This window comes from Scyliorhinus torazame, chromosome 6 (assembly GCF_047496885.1).
Source record: "Scyliorhinus torazame isolate Kashiwa2021f chromosome 6, sScyTor2.1, whole genome shotgun sequence".
Taxonomy (NCBI): Eukaryota; Metazoa; Chordata; class Chondrichthyes; order Carcharhiniformes; family Scyliorhinidae; genus Scyliorhinus; species Scyliorhinus torazame.
Window position 1 is genome coordinate 42,833,886 of NC_092712.1, and position 24,558 is coordinate 42,858,443.

Consider the following 24,558-nt stretch of genomic DNA (forward strand, 5'->3'; position numbering starts at 1 on the left):
CTCCGCGCAGACCTGGCAGTCTCTGATGATCGCCCTGACTTCCTCGATGGAGTAGGGCAGGTTGCGGGCCTTGATGAAATGGTAAAAACGTGTGACCCCTGGGTGACAGAGGTTGTCGTGCAGGGTCCGGAGTCGGTCCACTTGTGCGCTGGCACATGTACCTCGGGATAGGGCATCGGGGGTCTCGTTGAGCTTACCGGGGCGATACAAAATCTCGTAATAGTAGGTGGAGAGCTCGATCGTCCACCTCAAGATTTTATCGTTTTTGATCTTGCCCCGCTGTGTGTTATTAAACATGAAGGCAACCGACCGTTGGTCAGTGAGGAGAGTGAATCTCCTGCCGGCCAGGTAATGCCTCCAGTGCCGCACAGCTTCAACGATGGCTTGGGTCTCTTTTTCAACGGAGGAGTGCCGAATTTCGGAGGCATGGAGGGTGCGGGAAAAGAATGCCATGGGCCTGCCTGCCTGGTTGAGGATGGCGGCCAGAGCGACGTCTAATGCATCGCTCTCGACTTGGAAGGGGAGCGTCTCGCGACCGCCTTGGCGATGTTGGCCTTGATACGGTTAAAGGCCTGGTGAGCTTCGGCCGTCAGAGGAAAAACAGTGGATTGAATGCGTGGGCGGGCCTTGTCCGCATAGTTTGGGATCCATTGGGCGTAATACGAAAAGAACTCCAGGCAACGAATGAGGGCCTTGAGGCAGTGGGGGAGGGGAAGTTCCATGAGGGGGCGCATGCGATCGGGGTCGGGACCCAGAACTCCTTTCTGGACCACATAGCCGAGGATGGCGAAGCGGTTCGTGCTAAACACGCACTTCTCCTTGTTATACGTGAGGTTGAGGAGAGTGGCGGTGTGGAGAAATTTGGCAAGGTTGGCGTCATGGTCCTGCTAATCGTGGCCGCAGATGGTGACATTTTCCAGGTACGGGAAAGTGGCCCGCAGTCCGTACCGGTCAACCATTCGGTCCATCTCCCGTTGGAAGATCGAGACCCCATTGGTGACGGCGAAGGGAATCCTAAGAAAGAGGTAAAGGCAGCCGTCTGCCTCAAATGCAGTGTATGGGTGGTCCGCCTTGCGGATGGGGAGCTGGTGGTAGGCAGATTTCAGTTCTACTGTCGAGAAGACTCGGTACTGTGCAATCTGATTGACCATATCAGATATGCGTGGGAGGAGGTACGCATCGAGCTGCGTGTACCGATTGATGGTCTGACTGTAGTCAACGACCATCTTGTTTTTCTCCCCAGTTTTGACCACTACCACTTGGGCTCTCCAGGGGCTGTTGCTGGCCTCGATGATGCCTTCCCGAAGCAGCCGCTGGACTTCAGACCTGATGAAGGTCCTGTCCTGGGCACTGTATTGTCTGCTCCTGGTGGCGATGGATTTGCAATCCGGGGTTAGGTTTGCAAAAAGGGAAGGTGGGTCGACCTTAAGGGTCGCGAGGCCGCACACAGTAAGGGGTGGTAGGGGTCCGCCGAATTTCAGGGTTAGGCTCTGGAGGTTGCACTGGAAGTCCAGGCTGAGTAGCAAGGCAGCGCAGAGGTTGGGGAGGACATAGAGGCGGAAGCCGCTGAACTCCAAGCCCTGGACAGTGAGAGTGGCGATGCAGTACCCCCGGGTCGCCACGGAGTGGGATCCGGAGGCCAGGGAGATTCTCTGGTTAGCGGGGTGTACCGCGAGGGAGCAGCGCCTTACCATATCGGGGTGAATGAAGCTCTCAGTGCTCCCGGAGTCCAGCAGGCAGGAGATCTCGTGCCCGTTGAGCTTCTCTTTAGTTGAAGCAGTCGCGAGGTTGTGTGGTCGAGACTGGTCAATCGTGACCGAGGCGAGTCGCGGCTGGTCATTGGCGGTTGCAGGCGATGAGCGGCCAGATGAGGTGCCCGACGGGCATGGTTCCTGAGTCGGGTAAGATGGCGGCGCCCACGGGTCGCACGTGTCGTGGGGAAAGCAAGATGGCACCGCCTGTTGGTCCTGGGAGGAACAAGATGGCAGCACCCATGGACCGCACGTGTTGCAAGTTGAGCAAGATGGCGGCGTCCACTGGCCGCACTTGGTCCTGGGAGGGGAAGATGGCGGCGCCCACTGGCTGCACGTGGGGGGTGCCGGGACAATAGCGGCGATTGAACGGGCCTGGCACGCTGCAATGAAATGTCCCTTCTTGCCACAGGCCTTGCAGAGGGCGCTCTGCGCCGGGCAGCACTGTCGGGGGTGTTTTGGCTGCCCACAGATCTCCTCCACCTCTTTCAGGATGCCCTACTTTCAGGACTCCCCTCCTTCACCCACCTAGCCTTTCTTCAGCCCCCTCAAATCCCCTTTCATGTGCATGGTCCCCTCAGGCCCCAAACCCTGGCAGGGCCAGAGTGGCAGGGCCAAGGTGCTCAGGTGCTGGGGGAATTCCAGGGTACTACCCTACCCTGTCCCCAACCACCCGGAGGGCTCAATGGTCTCCGAAACGCCTGAGGTGCCATCACACCTGTTCCAAATTGAGGAAACTAATGCCAAATGGTGCCCAGTTGAGGCCCCGCAGTCACAGCCGTGATTCCCGGGTGCTGGGTGAATACAATGACCGGATATTTAAATGAACCTCAACCAATAATCACCACTTCAGGCCAATCTCCATCCCATTAACGGGAAAGACCACCTATCTAAGGCCTCCCGTAATCTAACTGGTGCCCCAGTGAGTGGTCACGCAGGTCCCCTTTAGCACACCTATTTAAGAACATTCTGGCAGGATTTACCGACCAACTTGTTCTTTGCCGTTCGACAGCGGGAAACCCGTGCGCCAGTGTGGGACCGGAATTGCCTGTCAGCGTGAACAACAGGTAAGTTCTGCCTGAAGCGAGCAAAGCAGCTGCTGTGGGGATCGGAGGAGGTGAGTAGCCATCTTGGAAAATGAACAGACAGCCCAGCGGCACTGTGGGGTCACTCCTGGGCTGGGAGGGAGGTGGGGGGTGAGTTAGTGCAGTGCCAGCCTCAGGGCAGTTGGGGAAGGGTGGCAGGTGGGACCGGTGCCAGGGGCCAATGCCAACCCACTCGTGCAGCCCTGTCCACCCGGATTGCCCCTTAATTGGAAAAAAATAATTGGGTACTCTAAATGTATTAAAAGAAATGATGGAAGGGAGGCCATTGATTAAGTAGCTGGAGATGGCTGTGCCTACGACACTACCCTGAGGAACACCAGTGATGATGTCCTGGAGTTGAGATGATTGACCTCCAATCACCACAACCATCTTCCTTTGTGCCAGCTATGACTCCAATCAGCGGAGTTTTCCCCCTGATTGCCACTGACTCCAGTTTAGCAAAGGCTCCTTGATTCATAGTTCGTCAAATAGTTGCCTTGATGATGTCAAGGGCAGTCACTCTCACCTCACCTCTGGCATTCAGCTCTTTTGTACATGTTTGAACCAAGGCTGTAATGTGGTCAGGAGCTGAATGACCCTGGCGGAACCCAAATTCAGCGTCCATGAGCAGGTTATTGCTGAGTAAGTGCTGCTTGATAGCATTGTTGATGACTCCTTCCATCAGTTTGCTGATGATGGAGTAGACTGATAGGGTGGTAATTGGCTGGGTTGGATTTGTCCTGTTTTTTGTGTACAGCACACACCTGGGCACTTTTTCCACATTGCTGGGTAGATGCCAGTGTTGTAGCTGTACTGGAACAGCTTGGCTAGGTTTGCTGCAAGTTCGAGAGCACAAGTCTTCAGTACTATTGCCAGAATATTGTAAGGGTCCATAGCCTTTGAAGCATCGAGTATCAGCAGTTTCTTGATATTACGTGGAATGAATCATATTGGCTGAAGACGGACATCTGTGATGCTGGGGACCTCCGGAGTGGCATGATATTCATATAAACATATCATGGTGCAATCACACACACACACTGATGGACAGATCAACGGACCAATCAACACACTCGCAACATCACAGCTAATCACCAGTGAGAGCACATGCACTATAAAACAGGGAACACCACAGTTTCCGTTCATTCCAGCAGGAGATAGCTCAGAGCACAGAGCTCACTGCGTGCCACTCAGACATACACCATGTGCTGAGTGCCTCTCTAAGATAGTGTTAGGGCTGGGTCCACAGGTTAACGGGTAAAGTACGAACCACAGCCATGAGTTAACAGATGTTGTTATCAAGAGTAATAAAACGGAGTTGTACCATCTACAACCGTGTTGGTTCGTTTGTATAGCGGAACACCCAACACGACATAGTACCAGGATTGGAACCCAGCAACTGTGAGACCTACCTGTACATCTTCAGAGATCCGCCATCCTGCGCCATGGACACCATCAGCCCGCTGCAGCCGCTCCAAATCGCTGGAAACCTCGGCGTAAACTGGAAGCTGTTTAAACAGCGCTTCCAGCTCTTCCTAGAAGCCACAGAAAGGGAGAATGCATCGGACACCAGGAAGATCGCCCTCCACCTCTCCACGGCAGGGCAACACGCCATCCACATCTACAACTCCCTGGTATTCGCGGAAGGTGAGGACAAGACGAAGTACAAGACGATCCTTCTAAAACTTGAGCAACACTTCAGCGTCGAGGTGAATGAGAGCTTCGAGAGGTACCTCTTCCAGCAACGCCTGCAGGGTAAGGATGAGCCTTTTCAATCTTTTCTGACATACCTCCGTTTCCTCGCGCAGTCCTGCGGCTATGAGGCCACCTCCGATTCCAAGATTCGGGACCAGATAGTTTTTGGGGTCACCTCGGGCACCCTACGCCAGCAGCTCCTCAAAATCAAGAGCCTCACCCTAGCCACCGCCATCGAAACCTGCGTCCTCCACGAAAACACGACCAGCCGGTACTCCCAATTCCAGGCGGCCGAATCGGCACGGCAGGGGTCCTACGAGGCCGAGCGGGTCCAGTCGATCGAGTTCCTCCCGGCCCGCGGTCCGGATGAGGGCGGCCATTTTGAGCGCTTTCCGCGGCCTCCCGCGCTTGTACGCGCCAAAAGAGACGTCGACGCAGAGCGACGTGACGCGCAGGCGCGCTCTACGCAGGACCGAACTGCGCATGCGCGGTGGCGCAACGAACACCATGACGTCACAACGTGCGGCAACTGTGGGTCCGCACATTTAAAGCGGCAACGTCCAGCAAAAAATCGACAATGCCTTCGCTGTGGCAAGATGGGCTACTACGCTGCCTGCTGTCGAGCAGCTCAACCTGCCAACATTCCCCAATTCCGCCAGCCTCGCAGGGATGTGCGGGCCATTGAGCCTCCATACACCGAGTCATACCCTGACAACGTACAGACTGGTGACACCGACGACCGGGAAGCCGTCCGCGTTGCGGTAATTGACAGAAATCGGATGTCCCCAAGTAGGACCCACCAGCCGATGCCAGTGCACAGCGTTAATCCGGGTGATGAATGGTGTGCCACCCTAATGGTCAACCGATCACCAATCACATTCCGTTTAGACATTGGTGCCTCCGCCAATCCCATTGCATGGTCAGCCTTCCACACCTTGAAGGTCAAACCACCGATTCGGCCATCCCGCTGTCAGTTGGTCGATTACAACGGTAATGTTATCCCGGCCATGGGATCTTGCCAGCTCGAGGTTACAGTCAATGCATACACAGCCACACTGTCCTTTGAGATAGTTGGATCCTCGAAGGACTCCCTGCTAGGCGCACAGGCGTGCAAGGTTCTCCACCTCATTCAGCGGGTACACACTCTGTCTCCAGAAGGCACGTCCGATTTCCCGGATGCAGACTTTAGACCACAGCTCCACTCGCTCCTTGCCCACAACCAGGAGGCTTTCGAGGGCATGGGCACAATGCCCTACACTTACAGAATACGGCTCAAACCGGACGCCACCCCGGTCATTCACGCACCTCGTAGAGTCCCAGCACCACTCAAGGACCGCCTCAAGCAGCAGCTGCAGGATCTCCAGAACCAAGGAATGCTTTCCCGGGTCACGGAGCCCACACCATGGGTCAGCTCCATGGTGTGCGTAAAAAAGCCCTCTGGCGAACTCCGGATCTGCATCGACCCGAAAGACCTGAACAATAACATCATGAGGGAACACTACCCCATACCCAAATGGAGATCACGAGCGAGATGGCTCGGGCTAAAATTTTTACCAAGCTTGATGCCTCAAAGGGTTTTAGGCAGATTCAGCTGGATCAATCCAGCAGGAAGCTGTGCACCTTCAACACTCCCTTTGGCAGGTACTGCTACAATAGGATACCGTTTGGCATCATCTCGGCATCCGAGGTGTTTCATCGGATCATGGAACAGATGATGGAGGGCATCCAAGGGGTGCATGTCTGTGTTGACGACGTCATCATCTGGTCCACCACACCACAGGAACACATCAGTCGTCTCCATCTTTGCTCGGATACGAGAACACTACCTGCGCCTCAACCGAGCCAAGTGTTCTTTAGTCCAAACTGAGCTAAAGTTTCTGGGGGACCACATATCCCGGTCAGGGGTGCATCCGGATGCAGACAAAGTGACAGCTATTACAGCCATGCCGCAGCCGGCAGACAAGAAGGCAGTGCTACACTTTCTCGGGATGGTCAACTTCCTGGGAAAGTTTATTCCCAACCTAGCCTCCCACACAACGGCTCTTCGCCACCTGGTGAAGAAGGCTACGGAGTTCCAGTGGTTGCCCGCACACCAGAAGGAATGGGAGGAGCTCAAGATCAAGCTCACCACAGCCCCGGTATTGGCGTTCTTCGACACTGCTCGAGATACAAAGATCTCGACTGATGCCAGCCAGTCCGGCATTGGGGCGGTACTCCTGCAACGGGACGACACTGCATCATGGGCCCCGGTCGCCTATGCCTCGTGGGCCATGACGCCCACAGAACAGTGCTATGCGCAGATTGAGAAGGAGTGCCTGGGTTTGTTAACCGACATAGATAAATTCCATGACTATGTGTATGGTCTCCCTCAGTTCACCGTGGAGACCGACCATCGCCGCCTGGTCAGCATCATACAAAAGGACCTTAATGAGATGACACCTCGCCTCCGGTGCATTCTGCTCAAGCTCCGGAGGTACGACTTCCAACTGGTCTACACCCCGGGAAATGACCTCATCATTGCGGATGCCCTGTCCAGAGCAGTAAGCACACCGCCCGAATCGGGGGGGGGTTTGTCTGTCAGGTCGAAGCGCATGTGGCCTTCACATCAGCCAATCTGCCAGCCAATGATGCAAGTCTGGCCCGTATTCGCCGTGAGACTGCGGCTGACCCCCTTCTACAACGTGTGATGCGCCACATGATGGAAGGGTGGCTCAAAGGACAGTGCCCACAATTCTACAATGTCCGGGACAACTTGGCCGTCATTGACGGTGTCCTCCTAAAGTTGGACCGGATTGTGATCCCACACAGCATGCACAGGCTGGTCCTTGAACAATTACACAAAGGCCATCTCGGGTTTGAAAAGTGCAGGCGGACGGCCCGAGAAGCTGTGTACAGGCTGGGCATCAGCGACGACATCGCCAACATGGTGCGCAACTGCCCCACCTGCCAAAGGTTTCAGCCGGCGCAACCCCCTGAGACGCTTCAGCCCCATGAGTTGGTAACGTCCCCCTGGGCGAAGGTGGGTGTGGACCTTTTTCATGTGCTCGGCAGGGACTACGTCATCATAATTGATTATTTTTCAAATTATCCGGAGGTCATACGCCTGCACAACTTGACATCATCAGCTGTAATCAGAGCATGTAAGGAAACTTTCGCTCGCCATGGCATTCCGCCTACTGTCATGTCGGACAATGGGCCCTGTTTTGCAAGCTAAGAATGGTCTTCTTTTGCCGCTTCGTATGGCTTCACACACGTGATGTCCAGCCCTCTGCATCCCCAGTCAAATGGCAAGGCGGAAAAGGGCATTCATATCGTGAAGCGGCTCCTCTGCAAGGCTGCTGATGCCGGATCTGACTTCTGTTTAGCCCTGCTGGCCTATCGCTTGGCCCCACTGTCCACGGGCCTCTCACCAGCCCAGCTGTTGATGGGTCGCACCCTCAGGACCACTGTACCGTCCATTCATGTTCCTACACCTGACCATGCTCCAGTACTGCAAAGGATGCAACAGCAGCGTGCTCAGCAGAAGGTGGCACATGACACTCGGGCAACTGATCTTCCTGCCCTGGCACCTGGAGACAACGTCCGCATACACCTACCGGAGGGTGGCTGGTCGGCAACTGCCGAAGTTCTCCGCCGCGTGGCTCCCCGCTCGTTCCTGGTTCACATGCCTGATGGCTCCATTCGCCGGCGTAATCGGCGGGCCCTTCGGCTGCTTCCGCGCTCGCTACGTGATCATGCACCGGTGCCACGCCCTCCTGTTGTCCCTGATGTCGACTTCGTGGAGCTTCCTGCCACTATGCCTATTCCTCTATCGCCAGTGGCCAGGCCCATTCCTCAGCTGGTGGATCCTGACCCACCCTTGAGGCGGTCAACCCGAATTCGTCGCCCACCTACTAGGCTGGACTTATGAGCCTGTTTGCACATTGGACTCACTGAATTCTTATGCAACAATGTTAATGTGTTTCTCTTTTTGTAGTTTCAGGAGTTCTCTTTCGATATTTGATGATTGCACTTGTTTTGTTTGTGGTACAACCTCGTTGCTATGTTGCACCTGACACCTTCCTATGGATATAGTTTAGCCTCATGCACATGTTGTAGATATTGCACACACATATTCAGCTGCATTCAGTACACACCAATATTTATTACCATATAGGCACATATTCTTGTAAAAAGGGGGATGTCATGATATTCATATAAACATATCATGGTGCAATCACACGCACACACACTGATAGACAGATCAACGGACCAATCAACATCACAGCCAATCACCAGTGAGAGCACATGCACTATAAAACAGGGAACACCACAGTTCCCGCTCATTCCAGCAGGAGATAGCTCACAGCGTGCCACTCAGACATACACCATGTGCTGAGTGCCTTATCTTTTGCACATATGTGCTAGTCTCCTCATCATTGAGAATGGGGATGTTTGTAAAGCCTCCTCCTCCAGTGAGTTGTTTAATTGTCCATCACCATGGGCAGCATGGTGGCGCAGTGGTTAGCACTGCTGCCTCACGGTGCTGAGGACCCGGGTTTGATCCCGGACCCGGGTCACAGTCCGTGTGGAGTTTGCACATTCTTCCCGTGACTGCGTGGGTCTCACCCCCCACAACCCAAAAAGATGTGCAGGGTACGTGGATTGGCCATGCTAAATTGCCCCTTAATTGGAAAAAAATACTTGGGTACTCTAAATTTATAAAAACAAATTGTCCACCACCATTCACGGCTGGATGCGACAGGACTACAGAGCTTAGATCTGATGCGTTCATTGTGGAATTGCTTTGTTTTGTCCATTACTTGCTGCTTATGCTGTTTGGCACACAAGTAGTCTTGTGTTGTAGTTTCACCAGGTCTTACGGCACTGGCTGGTGGTTCTCCTGGTTACACTCCCTGAGCTGACGGCCGCTGCCACTGCCTCCCAGGCGGCACTGGCTGCCCTGTGGCTGACCCTCCGACTCCCTCAGGGAAAGGGGGTATCCCTTCTGGATTCCACCGAGTCCAACTGTCGGACCAGGTCAGCATCACTGAAATGTGGGGCCGGTCTGCACGATGGTATGGTCACGTGCTGTCTGGTGTTTGCTCTATAGGATCAGTTTAAGAGCTGCTCCCCCATATTAGCGGGAACTGTAGAGCGCACGCTGTCCAGGCAAAGCAGCTGGCGGGACAGTCTTTTCTGCCGTGAAGCCTGTGGGGTATCATTACATGCCCTAATTAATGTTAGGTACCGGTGACGGCCTCACCGGGTCAGCTGTTGAGAAACACCTGGCTGTTCCCGCTCACTATCGCACTTAGAATCAATTCCGTTGGATCGCGCCCCTGGAGACAGCCATTAGTTTGCCGCTCCACTCACTGAATTGAAATGATAAACCAGATTTGGTGAATTATACATATGTAAAATGTGTAAAACTGTTGCAATATTTAACTCAATGCTCATACTTGACATGAAGTCAAGCCTTCCAACCTCAGATGAAAACTTGTTATGCTTCTGAATTGAAATGGAGTTGTCCAGGTAAAAATTATTTGAGCAATAGCATTTTTCATCATACTCACTTCACATTCATAGACTCCAAGGTCATTCTTTTCTGTGTTTTTGATGACCAGCAGAGCAACTCCAAACTGCTGATCATAGAAAGTCTGGTACTTTGTTTTATTTGTTAACGGTGAACCATCAATACTCCATCTTCAATAAAAACAGAATTAATTGGAAATCAATGTAATTGATATTTGAAACAAAGTTTAAAAAACATCAGCTAGAGCAAACGGGGATAGGATCAGGGGAAAGAGGGACAAAGGAGGGGTATACAGGAGAGGGGGGGAAGGGGAAGGGAGAGACCGGGGGGGGGGGGGGGGGGGGGGGGGGGGGGGGGGGGGGGGGGGGGGGGGGGGGGAGAGACACAGGGAGGGAAAGACCGGGGGGCGGGGGGGCACAGGGAAGGAGGGACAAACAAGGCTAGAAAAGGAATAGCAGTAGGGCTACAAAATGCCACAACCAAGAACTCGAAACAAGGAATCGCTGCAAGCATCCACCCAGTACGGTCTCTGGGCGAAGGGAGACCCCAGAGTGCAGGGGAATACCTGCGTGGCGGACACAGTTGGCAGCCATGTCGGGTGCCCCCTGGACAAAGGGAAACCCCGGTGCGCAGGGACCCGACCGCATGGAGAGAGCAGTGACAGCGGCCATCCAGAACAGCCCCCTAACAAAGGAAACCCCAGAGGGCAGGGGCGCATCCACCAGTTAAGTATGGTTAATCCCACAGGAGCAAGGGGACAGAAGCCCCCCACCAGGATAGTCACCTGGAACGTAAGGGGACTCAACGGCCCAGTGAAAAGATCCAGAGTCCTCACCCACCTAAGAAATATGAAGGCCGACATAGTTTTCCTCCAAGAGACACACCTGAGAGAGCAGGACCGACTGCGGGGAAGAAAGGGCTGGGGGGGGGGGGGGGGGACAAACCTACCATTCCTGTTATGGGATAAGGGCCAGGGGGGGTGGCAATACTGATCAGCAAAAGGACGATGTTTAGGGCAACAAAGACGGTTACGGACCCAGGGGGACGGTACGTCATGGTCAGCGGGGCCCTGGATGGGGCACCGGTGGTACTAGTTAACGTGTACGCACCCAACTGGGACGACACGAGCTTCATCAAGAAGACCATGGCAGAAATCCCTGACATAGCGACGCACTGACGAATCATGGGGGGGGGGGACACTTCAGCTGTGTACAGGATCCAACGACAGACAGATCAAACCCCAAAACGGGGAAAACCTCAAGCATGGCAAGGTGACTCAGTCACTTTATGGAACAGATGGGAGCGGTGGACCCCTGGAGGTTCGCCCACCCAGGGGAGAAGGAATTCTCCTTCTTCTCCCCAGTACACAACGTATACACCAGAATTGACTTTTGTGTGGTGGGGAAAACGGTGCCTCCGGGGCTAGACAAAGTGGAATACTCCATAATTGTGATATCAGACCACGCTCCACATTACATGGACGTGAGGCTGGAGACGGGCAGGGCCCAACGTCCCACATGGAGGTTGGACATTGCCCTGCTAGCTGACAAGGCCTTCAACGAAAAGATATTGCGGGCCATAGCAGAGTACACGCAGAACAACCAGAACAGGGAGGTCTCACCCTCCACGTTCTGGGAAGCGCTAAAGGCCGTACTAAGGGGAAATCATCGCTTTCAATGCGTGAAGAGAGAGGGAGGAAAGGGCGGTGAGGCAGCAGCTGGTCAACTCTATACTAGAGGTAGACGGTAAATACTCCGAAGCCCCGACCGTAGAGCTCCTGGTGGAGAGGAAAGAGCTACAAAGGAACTTTGATCTGCTCTCCACCAGGAAAGCAGTGCAGTCTGTCCCTGTTGCTTAGAAGGGAAGGGGGGAGAGGAGTCATTGGAGACTCCATAGTTAGGGGGATAGATAGGAGATTCTGTGGGAACGAGAGAGACTCGCGGTTGGTGTGTTGCCTCCCAGGTGCCAGGTTGCGTGATGTCTCAGATCGTGTCTTCGGAACCTTAAGGGGGAGGGGGAGCAGCCCCAAGTCGTGGTCCACATAGGTACCAACGACATAGGTAGGAAAAGGGATAGGGATGTAAGGCAGGAATTCAGGGAGCTAGGGTGGAAGCTTAGATCTAGGACAAACAGAGTTATTATCTCTGGGTTGTTACCCGTGCCACGTGATAGCGAGACGAGAAATAGGGAGAGAGAGGAGTTGAACACGTGGTTACAGGGATGGTGCAGGAGGGAGGGTTTCAGATTTCTGGATAATTGGGGCTCATTCTGGAGTCGGTGGGACCTCTACAAACGGGATGTAGACAACCTCTACACCTGGACCAGAGGGATACTAATATCCTGGGGGGAGGAATTTTCTAATGCTCTTCAGGAGGATTTAAACTAGTTCAGCAGGGGCTTGGGAACCTGAAATGTAGCTCCAGTACACAGGAGGTTGAGAGTAGTGAGATCATGAGTAAGGTTTCAAAGTTGCAGGAGTGTACCGGCAGGCAGGAAGGTGGTTTAAAGTGTGTCTACTTCAATGCCAGGAGCATCCGGAATAAGGTGGGTGAACTTGTGGCATGGGATGGTACCTGGGACTTCGATGCTGTGGCCATTTCGGAGACATGGATAGAGCAGGGACAGGAATCGTTGTTGCAGGTGCCAGGGTTTAGATATTTCAGTAAGCTCAGGGAAGGTGGTAAAAGATGGGGAGGGGTGGCATTGTTAGTCAAGGACAGTATTACGGTGGCAGAAAGGACGTTTGATGAGGACTCGTCTACTGAGGTAGTATGGGCTGAGGTTAGAAACAGGAAAGGAGAGGTCACCCTGTTAGGGGTTTTCTATAGGCCTCCGAAAAGTTCCAGAGATGTAAAGGAAAGGATTGCAAAGATGATTCTGGATAGGAGCGAAAGCAACAGGGTAGTTGTAATGGAGGACTTTAACTTTCCAAATATTGACTGGAAACGCGATAGTTCGAGTACTTTAGATGGGTCCGTTTTTGTCCAATGTGTGCAGGAGGGTTTCCTGACACAGTATGTAGATAGGCCAACTAGAGGCGAGACCATATTGGATTTGGTACTGGGTAATGAACCAGGACAGGTATTAGATTTGGAGGTAGGTGAGCACTTTGGTGATAGTGACCACAATTCGATTACGTTTACTTTAGTGATGGAAAGGGATAGTATATACCATAGGGCAAGAGTTATATCTGGGGGAAAGGCAATTATGATGCGATGAGGCAAGACTTAGGATGCATCGGATGGAGAGGAAAACTGCAGGGGATGGGCACAATGGAAATATGGAGCTTGTTCAAGGAACAGCTACTGCGTGTCCTTGATAAGTATGTACCTGTCAGGCAAGGAGGAAGAGGTCAAGCAAGGGAACCGTGGTTTACTAAAGCAGTCGAAACACTTGTCAAGAGGAAGAAGGAGGCTTATGTAAAGATGAGACATGAAGGTTCAGTTAGGGCGCTCGAGAGTTACAAGTTAGCTAGAAGGACCTAAAGAGAGAGCTAAGAAGAGCCAGGAGGGGACACGAGAAGCCTTTGGCAGGTAGGATCAAGGATAACCCTAAAGCTTTCTATAGATATGTCAGGAATAAACAAATGACTAGGGTAAGAGTAGGGCCAGTCAAGGACAGTAGTGGGAAGTTGTGCTTGGAGTCCGAGGAGATAGGAGAGGTGCTAAATGAATATTTTTTGTCAGTATTCACAGAGGAAAAAGACAATGTTGTCGAGGACAATACTGAGATTCAGACTACTAGACTAGAAGGGCTTGAGGTTCATAAGGAGGAGGTGTTAGCAATTCTGTAAAGTGTGAAAATAGATAAGTCCCCTGGGCCGGATGGGATTTATCCTAGGATTCTCTGGGAAGCTAGGGAGAATATTGCTGAGCCTTTGGCTTTGATCTTTAAGTCATCTTTGTCTACAGGAATAGTGCCAGAAGACTGGAGGATAGGAAATGTTGTCCCCTTGTTCAAGAAGGGGAGTAGAGACAACCCCGGTAACTATAGACCAGTGAGCCTTACTTCTGTTGTGGGCAAAGTCTTGGAAAGGTTGATAAGAGATAGGATGTATAATCATCTGGAAAGGAATAATTTGATTAGTCAACACGGTTTTGTGAAGGGTAGGTCGTGCCTCACAAACCTTATTGAGTTCTTTGAGAAGGTGACCAAACAGGTGGATGAGGGTAAAGCAGTTGATGTGGTGTATATGGATTTCAGTAAAGCATTTGATCAGGCTCCCCACGGTAGGTTACTGCAGAAAATACGGAGGCATGGGATTCAGGGTGATTTAGCAGTTTGGATCAAAAATTGACAAGCTGGAAGAAGACAAAGGGTGGTGGTTGATGGGAAATGTTCAGACTGGAGTCCAGTTACTAGTGGTGTACCACAAGGATCTGTTTTGGGGCCACTGCTGTTTGTCATTTTTATAAATGACCTGGAGGAGGGCGTAGAAGGATGGGTGAGTAAATTTGTAGATGACACTAAAGTCAGTGGAGTTGTGGACAGTGCGGACGGATGTTACAAGTTACAGAGGGACATAGATAAGCTGCAGCGCTGGGCTGAGAGGTGGCAAATGGAGTTTAATGCAGAAAAGTGTGAGGTGATTCATTTTGGAAGGAATAACAGGAAGAAAGAGTGCTGGGCTAATGGTAAGATTCTTGGCAGTGTGGATGAGCAGAGAGATCTCGGTGTCCATGTACATAGATCCCTGAAAGTTGCCACCCAGGTTGAGAGGATTGTTAAGAAGGCTTACGTTGTGTTAGCCTTATTGGTAGAGGGACTGAGTTTTGGAGCCATGAGGTCATGTTGCAGCTGTACAAAACTCTGGTGCAGCAGTATTTGGAGTATTGCGCGCAATTCTGGTCGCCGCGTTATAGGAAGGATGTGGAAGCATTGGAAAGGGTGCAGAGGAACCAGAATGTTGCCTGGTATGGAGGGAAGATCTTATGAGGAAAGGCTGAGGGACTTGAGGCTGTTTTCGTTAGAGAGAAGAAGGTTAAGAGGTGACTTGATTGAGGCATACAAGATGATCAGAGGATTGGATAGGGTGGACAGTGAGAGCCTTCTTCCTCGGATGGTGATGTCTAGCACGAGGGGACATAGCTTTAAATTGAGGAGAGATAGATATAAGACAGATGTCAGAGGTAGGTTCTTTACTCAGAGAGTAGTAAGGGTGTGGAATGCCCTGCCTGCAACAGTAGTGGACTCAACAACACTTAAGGGCATTCAAATGGTCATTGGATAGGCATATGGACGATAAGGGAATAGTGTAGATGGGCTTTAGAGTGGTTTCACAGGTCGGCGCAACATCAAGGGCTGAAGGGCCTGTACTGCGCTGTAATGTTCTATGTTCTATGTAACTCCGCCAGGCATGTGGGACCCTATACGAACATGGACATAAAGCCAGCCGCCTGTTGGTGCACCAGCTGAGAAAGCAGGCAGCCACCAGAGAAATTGCACAAATCAGGGATACCAGAGGCACATTAGAAACAGAAACAGAAAAGATCAACAAAACCTTCAAGGCCTTCTACCAAAGGCTGTACACCTCAGAGCCCCCAATGGGGGAGTCCGGGATGAAACGGTTCCATGATGGACTGAACATACCAGTCGTGGGGGAGGGCCGAAAACGGGGCCTGGAAGCACCACTAGCACTGGGAGAGATCATGGACAGCATTAGCTCCATGCAGGCGGGGAAGGCGCCGGGACCAGAGGGGTCCCCGGCGGACTTCTACAAAGAATGTGCAACAGCACTGGCCCCGCACCTGCGGGAGATGTTCACAGACTCGCTAGCTAGGGGCACACTGCCACCCACGCTAACACAGGCCTCAATCTTGCTGACACCTAAGAAAGACAAAGACCCAACGGAATATGGGTCATACAGATCCATCTCACTGCTGAACGCAGATGCCAAAATATTGGCCAAAATCCTAGCCAAAAGGCTAGAAGAATGCATACCAGAGGTGGTCGCAGAGGACCAGACGGGCTTTGTCAAAGGTAGACAGCTTACCTCGCACATCAGGCGCCTGCTGAAGCTGATAATGACCCCCTCCGGGGAGAGAACACCAGAGGTGATCGTCTCCCTAGACGCAGAAAAGGCCTTCGACAGAGTCGAATGGAAATACCTCATAGAGGTACTGGAGCGGTTCGGGCTTGGAACAGGGTTCACCTCCTGGATCAAACTCCTATACAACGCTCCAATGGCGAGCGTACGGACCAACAACACCAACTTCCGATACTTCCAGCAGCACAGGGGCACCAGACAAGGATGCCCACTGTCCACGCTGCTGTTCGTTCTAGCGATCGAACCAGTAGCAATCGTGCTCAGAGCAGCAAAAAGCTGGAGGGGGATCAGAAGGGATGGCAGAGTGCACAGAATCTCACTCTATGCAGATGACATGCTCCTCTATATTTCGGACCCACAAAGCAGCATGGACGGAATCATCGCGCTCCTGAAAGTGTTTGGCACCTTCTCAGGCTACAAACTTAACATGAGCAAAAGCGAGATCTTCCCGGTACACTCACAAGTAGGGGGGGGCAGGACAAATGGGACTGCCGTTTAAACAAGCCCGACACAAATTCCGCTACCTGGGGATCCAACTAGCCCATGACTGGAAAGGGATCCACAAATGGAACCTCACCAGTCTGACGGAGGAAGTAAAAAAGGACCTGCAAAGATGGAACACACGCCCACTCTCCCTCGCACGGAAAGTCCAGACGGTCAAAATGAATGTACTGCCCAGGTACCTCTTCCTACTTAGATCCATTCTGATCTACACCCCAAGTGCTTTTTTCAAAGCACTAGACGACCTAATCATGGCATTCGTATTGGGGGGGGGGGGGGGGGGGGCGGTCATGGCGTTCATATGGGGGGGAGGGGGAAGAATTCTAGGATCCCAAAGAAGATCCTACAAAAACAAAATCCAGGAGGGGGCTAGCCCTCCCAAACCTACAATTCTACCACTGGGCGGTGACGGCCGAGCGAATAAGGGGATGGATTAAGTAGCCAGAAGCCGAGTGGGTGCGCGCGGAAGAGGCTCTTGCATAGGGACCACCCTCCGGGCCCTCGTCACGGCAGCACTCCCATCCCCACCCAAGAAACACTCCAGCAGCCCGGTGGTGATAGCCACCCTCCAATTCTGGGACCAACTACGGCAGCAATTTGGCCTGACCAAAATGTCGGACAAAGCTCCCGTCTGCAACAACCATAGGTTCACACCAGCGCTGACTGACGCCACCTTCAAAAGGTGGGGGCAGGACGGAGGGACACTGACAGTCAGGGACCTATACACGAACGGCAGGATCACAACACTGGACAAACTGACAGAGAAATTCCAGCTAGCCAGGGGGAACGAGCTAAGGTATCTACAACTCAAAAACTTCCTACGAAAGGAGACAAGGACGTACCCACAACCACCACGACAGACATTATTGGAAGAGTTACTGGACGCAAGCATACTAGATAAAGGAAACTGTAGCGACATGTATGACCTAGTGGTAGAAAGGGCTGACACCGTACTGGATGCAACAAGAAAGAAATGGGAGGAGGACCTGGGGATTGAAATAGGGTGGGGACTCTGGAGCGAAGCACTGTACAGGGTCAATACCACCTCCATGTGCGCAAGGCTCAGCCTGACGCAGCTGAAAGTGGTACATAGAGCCTACTTAACAAGAACCTGTATGAGTAGGTTCTTTCTGGAGGTGGAGGATAGATGTGAACGGTGCCAAGGAGGCCCGGGCAACCACACCCACATGTTCTGGTCTTGCCCCAGACTTGCGGGGTACTGGACAGCCTTCTTCAAGGCAATGTCCAAAGTGGTGGGGATGAGGGTGGAGCCATGCCCAAAAGTGGCAGTCTTCAGGGTTTCAGACCAGCCAGATCTATTCCTGGGAGGGCGGACGCCCTTGCCTTTGCCTCCCTGATCGCCCGCCGTAGAATCCTGTTCGGCTGGCGGTCAGCAGCACCACCCAAAACTGCAGACTGGCTGTCCGACCTCTCGGAATCTCTCCAAATAGAGAAAATCAAATTCGCCATCCGAGGGTCAGACAACGGCTTCCACAGAACGTGGGAGCCATTCACCCAATTGTTCCGGGACCTGTTTGTGGCCAACGAACAAGCAGAAGAATAGCCAGGTAGCCAAGAATCAGGGGAAAGTAGCCAAAGCATGAGAGGGAGAGATAGACCGGGACAGAGGGGGGGTGCACAGCTAAACCTAAGAGGAGAAAGGTGAACCACAGGAGGGGGGGAGGGAGCAGAAGCGGGGGGGAGGAAGGGAGAGGGAAGGGACAGGGACAAGAGAGGAGAACCAGGGAGGTGGGGGGAGAGGCATGGGAATGATAGCTGGGGGGAGGCAGGGGAATGATAGCTGGAAGGAGGGCACGGGAAATGATTAAAAACTTGGCATCTCCAGGAACAGAGAACAAGGAGAATCCAAGCGAAAGACGGGAGGAACGGCTGAAGCGGAGGTGAGCGCGAGACAACAACGGCAGCGAGATCCGTCCGGGAGAAGCAAGTGACAACACCAACACCAAACCCATTCGAGTATTGCCCTCTGTAATTGTTTCTCCGACACCCAAATGTATATCTACCTCCCCAGTCTCCACCTCCCCCCCTCCCCCCCACAAACAGTTGCCTACTTATGTGTTGTAAATACTTTTGCCAGTTGTACAGAGTTGCTGCTGTTGAGCTGGTGCACAATACCCTACCAGTTATTCTATTTTATTTTTTATTTCAGTTTTTATTATTACTTATTTTCGTATGTTTGGGTGTGCCCTTCTCTTCTATATATATATATATATATATATTTCTTATTCTGTGTACATAACGGTAAATATATTTTGTTCAAAAACCCAATAAAAAAACATTTATAAAAAAAAAACATCAGCTTTCAATGGAATAGTTCAAAATCCAGTTCAATGAGGACGTGCTTCAGCTCAGAAGCTAGTTCAAAGGGGCCATTAATCCAGCTGGCAGATCAGAAAAGAGAGAGGGAGGGGGGTAACAAAACTACCACAAAACCTACGGTAAATATATTCTACTGTCACCCCCACCTACATTTTTCACAAAACCTGGTGCTTTCAAGAGCAAACCAAGGAAGTCTGCCAGATTTGAGCCTGATAGGTCCAACATTTCCTTGTGGGAGAGGTGTAGTTTCAATTCTGGGCTTAATGTGGACCCTGCCACCTAAGAATCAAACAGTAAGCAATCCACAAGGGTCTTCTCAATCTGTTGGGAACAAAAACAATTCAAACCTTAATCTTTGGCCCTATTCAGACCTTTGGCTGCTCTTCTGCGAATGGTAGTGTGTTTCCTGAGATAATCTTGTCTTTTTGAGGGAGGGTGGCTCCGTCGCATCACTATGGATGCAGTTTCACTTCCTATTTAAATGGCCCCATATCTAGTCAGGATATGATTAATTTAAAGTGGTTTCTCCAGAAAATTAAGCTATGGCTTCCATTTTTATAAAAAGAACAACTGTTTAATCAGTTGATATACATAGAACATACAGTGTAGAAGGAGGCCATTCGGCCCGTCGAGTCTGCACCGACCCACTTAAGCCCTCACTTCCACCCTATCCCCGTAACCTAATAACCACTCCTAACTTTTTTGGTCACTAAGGACAATTTATCATGGCCAATCCACCTAACCTGCACGCCTTTGGACTGTGGGAGGAAACTGGAGCACCCGGAGGAAACCCACGCAGACACGGGAAGAACGTGCAGACTCCGCACAGACAGTGACCCAGCGGGGAATCGAAACTGGGACCCTGGCACGGTGAAGCCATAGTGCTATCTACTTGTGCTACGGTGCTGCCCTATTATGTTTATACTATTACTACTATATTTAATAGTTTTCAATGCTCATGTCATACATGTGCATAGAATAGTAAATGTTCGGTAATGTATTTAGGCTGCTGTTTAATTATAATTTGGAAAATTATTATTAGATCTATCATTGTACCAATTCCATGGCTCTAATATCCATTTAATTTTGCGTTCAAAACTACAACATCTTGCAATTTACGTAGCATCTTTAATTTAGGCAAATATCTCAACTTAGAAGAATGAGGGAAACAAAGGTCAGGCCCAGGAAGATTGCAAGACCTGTGTATTGAGTCAGATTCCACGTGGGGTTATTCCCCGTGGCTCAACTCAGTACAGAGAGGAAAAAACACAACGACAACCTAGACAAGATGGCTATTTAATTAAGCTTGTTACGTGTACACGGAGAACAGACTGGATATCTGCCATGACCTGTTCTGCCAAACAAAGACCAGAACACGGTACTTATACAACGTTCAAAAATCAATAGCCCACCCCAGCTGGACGCGATCCAATCCCTGAAGCTGCTACGTTTAAACTTATCCAATAGAATTGCAAGCAGTGTTTAAACTTCACCAAATAGAATTGCAAGCAGCGCATGATTGATCCTCATCCTGACATCTGTGCTTACTAGTAATTTGCTGTGCATTCATTGTCTGTGAAAAGCAGGACAGCAAAACCAGCTTCCTGCATTTATTTCACAAAGAAAAGATATCAGAAGTGATGTCCTTCCAGACAAGTTAGCTATCCTAAATCCCATTCGATTACTTATTACTGCTATGTCCTAAAAATACATGTTTAACGATTAATAATGATTGCTCAGTCCTATAATTCATCCCAATCCTTAATAAAGTAACTTATGTAAAACTACTCTAGTAGCATGCTATCTATTCAGTTTTAAGAGGTATCATCGCTGAACCCCACCTTCAGAAGTAAATTAAGTGGGGTGACCAAAAGCTGGTCAAAGTAGAGGAAGATGATGGGGCAGAGGGATTGAGGGAGGTAATTCCAGACATTATTCTGAGTTTTACAGTGCTCAGCTTAATGTTTATGGGGATACTTTGCTAGCCCAGAGCCTCAATTGAGGAAAGTGTGACTTGAGTACAATGGTTACTGTGCTCAATTTGTAGCATCATATTTTACTCTTTTAATATTCACCATACCATAATTTTCACACATCAGAAAATTGTTTTAACATCCAATGTAAGAAGTAAATGTTGTTAAATGAATAAAACTTACTTTATCTGTGGGACTGGTGCAGCTTCAACAGTACATGCAAACTGTGTATCTTCATTCTCTACAAATGGGCTGTTTCTAAGACGGCTAACAAACCTTGGAGAGACTGAGGGTTAAAGTGAAAATTTTAATTCAGAATTGTAGTTTTCTTGTTCTGTGTTCATTAAAAAAAATAAAGTTTGGAACATTATCAAATTTAAGCAAATGATCTCAATTGGGCAGTGAAATTCGTTATTTTAAAGTTCAACAGTATGGGTGCAATCTTGAGACCGACCTTGCCGCCTGTGGGATTGGTGTTGCGGACGGAAATCTTATGAGAATTAGAAAACACAATTCTCACCGGTGAGATTGCGTTGCCCGATTTTCCCCACCCCTCAGTGGCAGTGTCACAAGATTCACACCTTTGAATAAATTTCACTTCATTTAAATGTCATTAGCGGCCTCCACCACATGATGTCCCCTTGAGAGATCTACAAACCTCGCCGACCTGATTACAACAGATTGCGGCAGGCGCGAGGCTGTCGAGGCAATCCCTCTCAGTGCGCAGAAATATGTATAATCCCCGGGGAGGAGACGACATGACTATTCTTTTCTCTGCACAGGATGGCACTGCCAGGTTGGCACTACCTGGCAGCGGCAACAAGTGCTAGGAGGCAGTGCCAAGTGGAGTCCCTATTTGGGGGTGGGGGGGAAGTCGTGTCTATGTGTGGTGGTGGCTGGAGGGGGGATGAAGGGGTATGCCGGTGATGAAGGTCGGGGGGAGGGGGGAATCTGAGACCTCCAAGATGCGTGCTGTAAAGTAATGGGAGAAGGAATAGCAAGAAGAAATCCTTGGATTGCTTGTGGCCTGGTTCACATTGTACCACTGGTCAAGGTACCCTTTAAAGATGGCGTCCCCATCTGTGTGGAGCCAGTTTCTGGATCTAAGAGAGCCCGCCGGAGTAACACCACCCATGCACTTTTTTTATGGCAAAGGATCGGAGAGAAAACAGGTCTCTGGGACTGGAGAGTTCCACGCCAGTTTTCAGTGAGTTTCTGTCACTTTGCCAAATTCCGGTAAGATTCCCTCCACTTGCTACCGACTTTTGTGTTCACCTACTGCTAACAATTAAAATCTTTGAAGCCCCTGAGAGTCATTAGTGGTTTTACCAGCGTTGATAAGAAATTAGGGGCTAAAAATGGGTGTGTGCAGGGGAACGAGCCCTGTACCTGAAAGATATGTCTGACGAATACCCAATATTTGGCCTCAAAGCTTATTTATATGAGAGTGGCAAGCTGTGCAGTTCATTAGTGCTGGAAACCTTCAGGCAGGTTCTAGGTGGAAAGAGGAAGTACTTGGATGGGACACACAATGGTTATTAGAATTGCTGTGGAGTTAGGATGAGCACGCCCCTTTCTCCCAACTCTACATTCAAGCAATACATACCTTTTTGGTGGTGACCTCTTGTGATCTCTTTAAGGATTACAGGTTGGGCTATATATAGACATGGCTTTCCTAAGCACAGCTGCTGTGGCATCAGTTGCATTCTGGGCAGACCAATTTCAGGAAGTGGACCTGAAATAAGTGTTCGGTCCTTTATTTACAAAGGCACCAGGCCCTGGACACTGCTTTGTCTGCCTTCAGAGACATGGGGTAAGTTGTGCACTTCTACAAAATGCCTGTCGTAGTAGATACTCAGGACACTTACAGCTGTAAAAGAGCCAGGGCTGTCTAGACTGGGTTGTCAAGTGGTATCACTGGACTTGCAGGAAAATTTCAATCTTCTATACCTGAGACTTGGCTGACTCAAAAATTGAACTAGTTTTCTGCCAATCAGAAGCCAGTTTTGAATGACATGTTTCTGACCTCCAAAACTGAAGATCGGATTTGGGAGGATGAGAAAAACAGATAATATTTCAACTCTAAAAAAGAACATTTTGATCCCTGCTGAGAAAAAACAAAGTTTAAGTATTAGAAACAATAAAGATCTTAATTTCCACAGCCAATGCCACAGGACCTTCACTACTTTATTTTAAGTTTTAGATCTTTAAGTGAAGGAAATTGTGATCTGTTCATACCTTGTATAAGAATCTTTCCAAGCGTACTGGCATTCCCTGCAGTGCTGGCTGCATAACACATGTACTGCCCTGAGTCAGCAGTAGTGAGAGTATCCAGGATCAACGTGCAAGAGCCATCTTCATCCTCTATTATAATGTGATGTGGGTCAACCTCCACAGGTTTGCCATCTAGTGACACAAATGTATTTTTCAAAAATGTTTTGCAAAGTCATCACTAGAAATGCAACAGGTATCCATTTTATAACAGAAAAACATGTAGATATAGACAATTAGCTAAAGTACTAGAAAGTGTATTAACATAAGAATTAGAACATAGAACATACAGTGCAGGAGGCCATTCGGCCCATCGAGTCTGCACCGACCCACTTAAGCCCTCACTTCCACCCTATCCCCGTAACCCAATAACCGCTTCTAACCTTTTTTTGGTCACTAACGGCAATTTATCATGGCCAATCCACCTAACCTGTACATCTTTGGACTGTGGGAGGAAACCGGAGCACCCGGAGGAAATCCACACAGGCACGGGGAGAACGTGCAGACTCCGCACAGACAGTGACCCAGCGGGGAATCGAACCTGGGACCCTGGCGCTGTGAAGCCACAGTGCTCTCCACTTGTGGTACCGTGCTGCCATTAGGAGCAGGAGTAGGCCATCTGGCCCTTCAAGCCTGCTCGTGGATCCAAACAAGGGGGGGTTAAATATAAAGCAACCACTAATTAATAAAATAAAGAATTTAAGAATAATCGCTTCAGAGCAATAAATACATGAAACTCGCTGGAGTAATTGAAGCAGGTGCCGAGGATTTCAGGGGAGGAATGATGTATACATGGAGAAGGGAGTAGAGAGATATGGTGGCAGGGCAAGAGGAGATAATTAAAGCATGACATCATATAAACAGTTGTGTTGAATATTGTTTCTGTTTTGTAAATTTGAGGCCATATTGAATTGTACTGAAATTTGAGGCAGATTCAACCTGTGGAATATGAGTAGAAATGAAATGTAATAAATAAATGGAGAACCAGTTAGCACAATAGTTTAGAAGGCAGACCTTTTACCTGGAATTGGACCAGTCAAGACTGATGATACAAAAGTTTTCTCCCTATGTTTGTTGTAAGGGTCTAAATTAAATTGATTTGGACAATCTAAGCTTAGCACATTTCCCAACATTTTTCACTTTTCTTCACAGCAAGAAAATATAAAACAATTGTAGTCTTCTATAAAATTAAGTTTGTACTTTTATTAATGCAATGAATGCGATAGGATAAAATAATATAACTTTTGACTGAGTTTCTGATGAAACCTTGACTGGAATCTTGATCCCTCGCTGGAGGCGAGCTTATAAATTGGAAGGATATAGCCCTAGGCAGGATGGCAGAATATCGGACAGGTGGTGAATCTCGTTGTCCTCCTGCCTC

General features: G+C 50.1%; 1 protein-coding gene across 1 annotated transcript in view; it reads right to left on the reverse strand.

The window, feature by feature from the left end:
• The window catches only part of LOC140424765 (obscurin-like), a 1,044,598-nt gene that overhangs the window by 208,388 nt on the left and 811,652 nt on the right, over positions 1-24,558 (reverse strand). Inside the window, 3 exon segments of the mRNA XM_072508149.1 lie at positions 10,087-10,216; positions 21,090-21,192; positions 23,145-23,312. Of these exon segments, the coding sequence (XP_072364250.1) occupies positions 10,087-10,216; positions 21,090-21,192; positions 23,145-23,312 (401 nt within the window).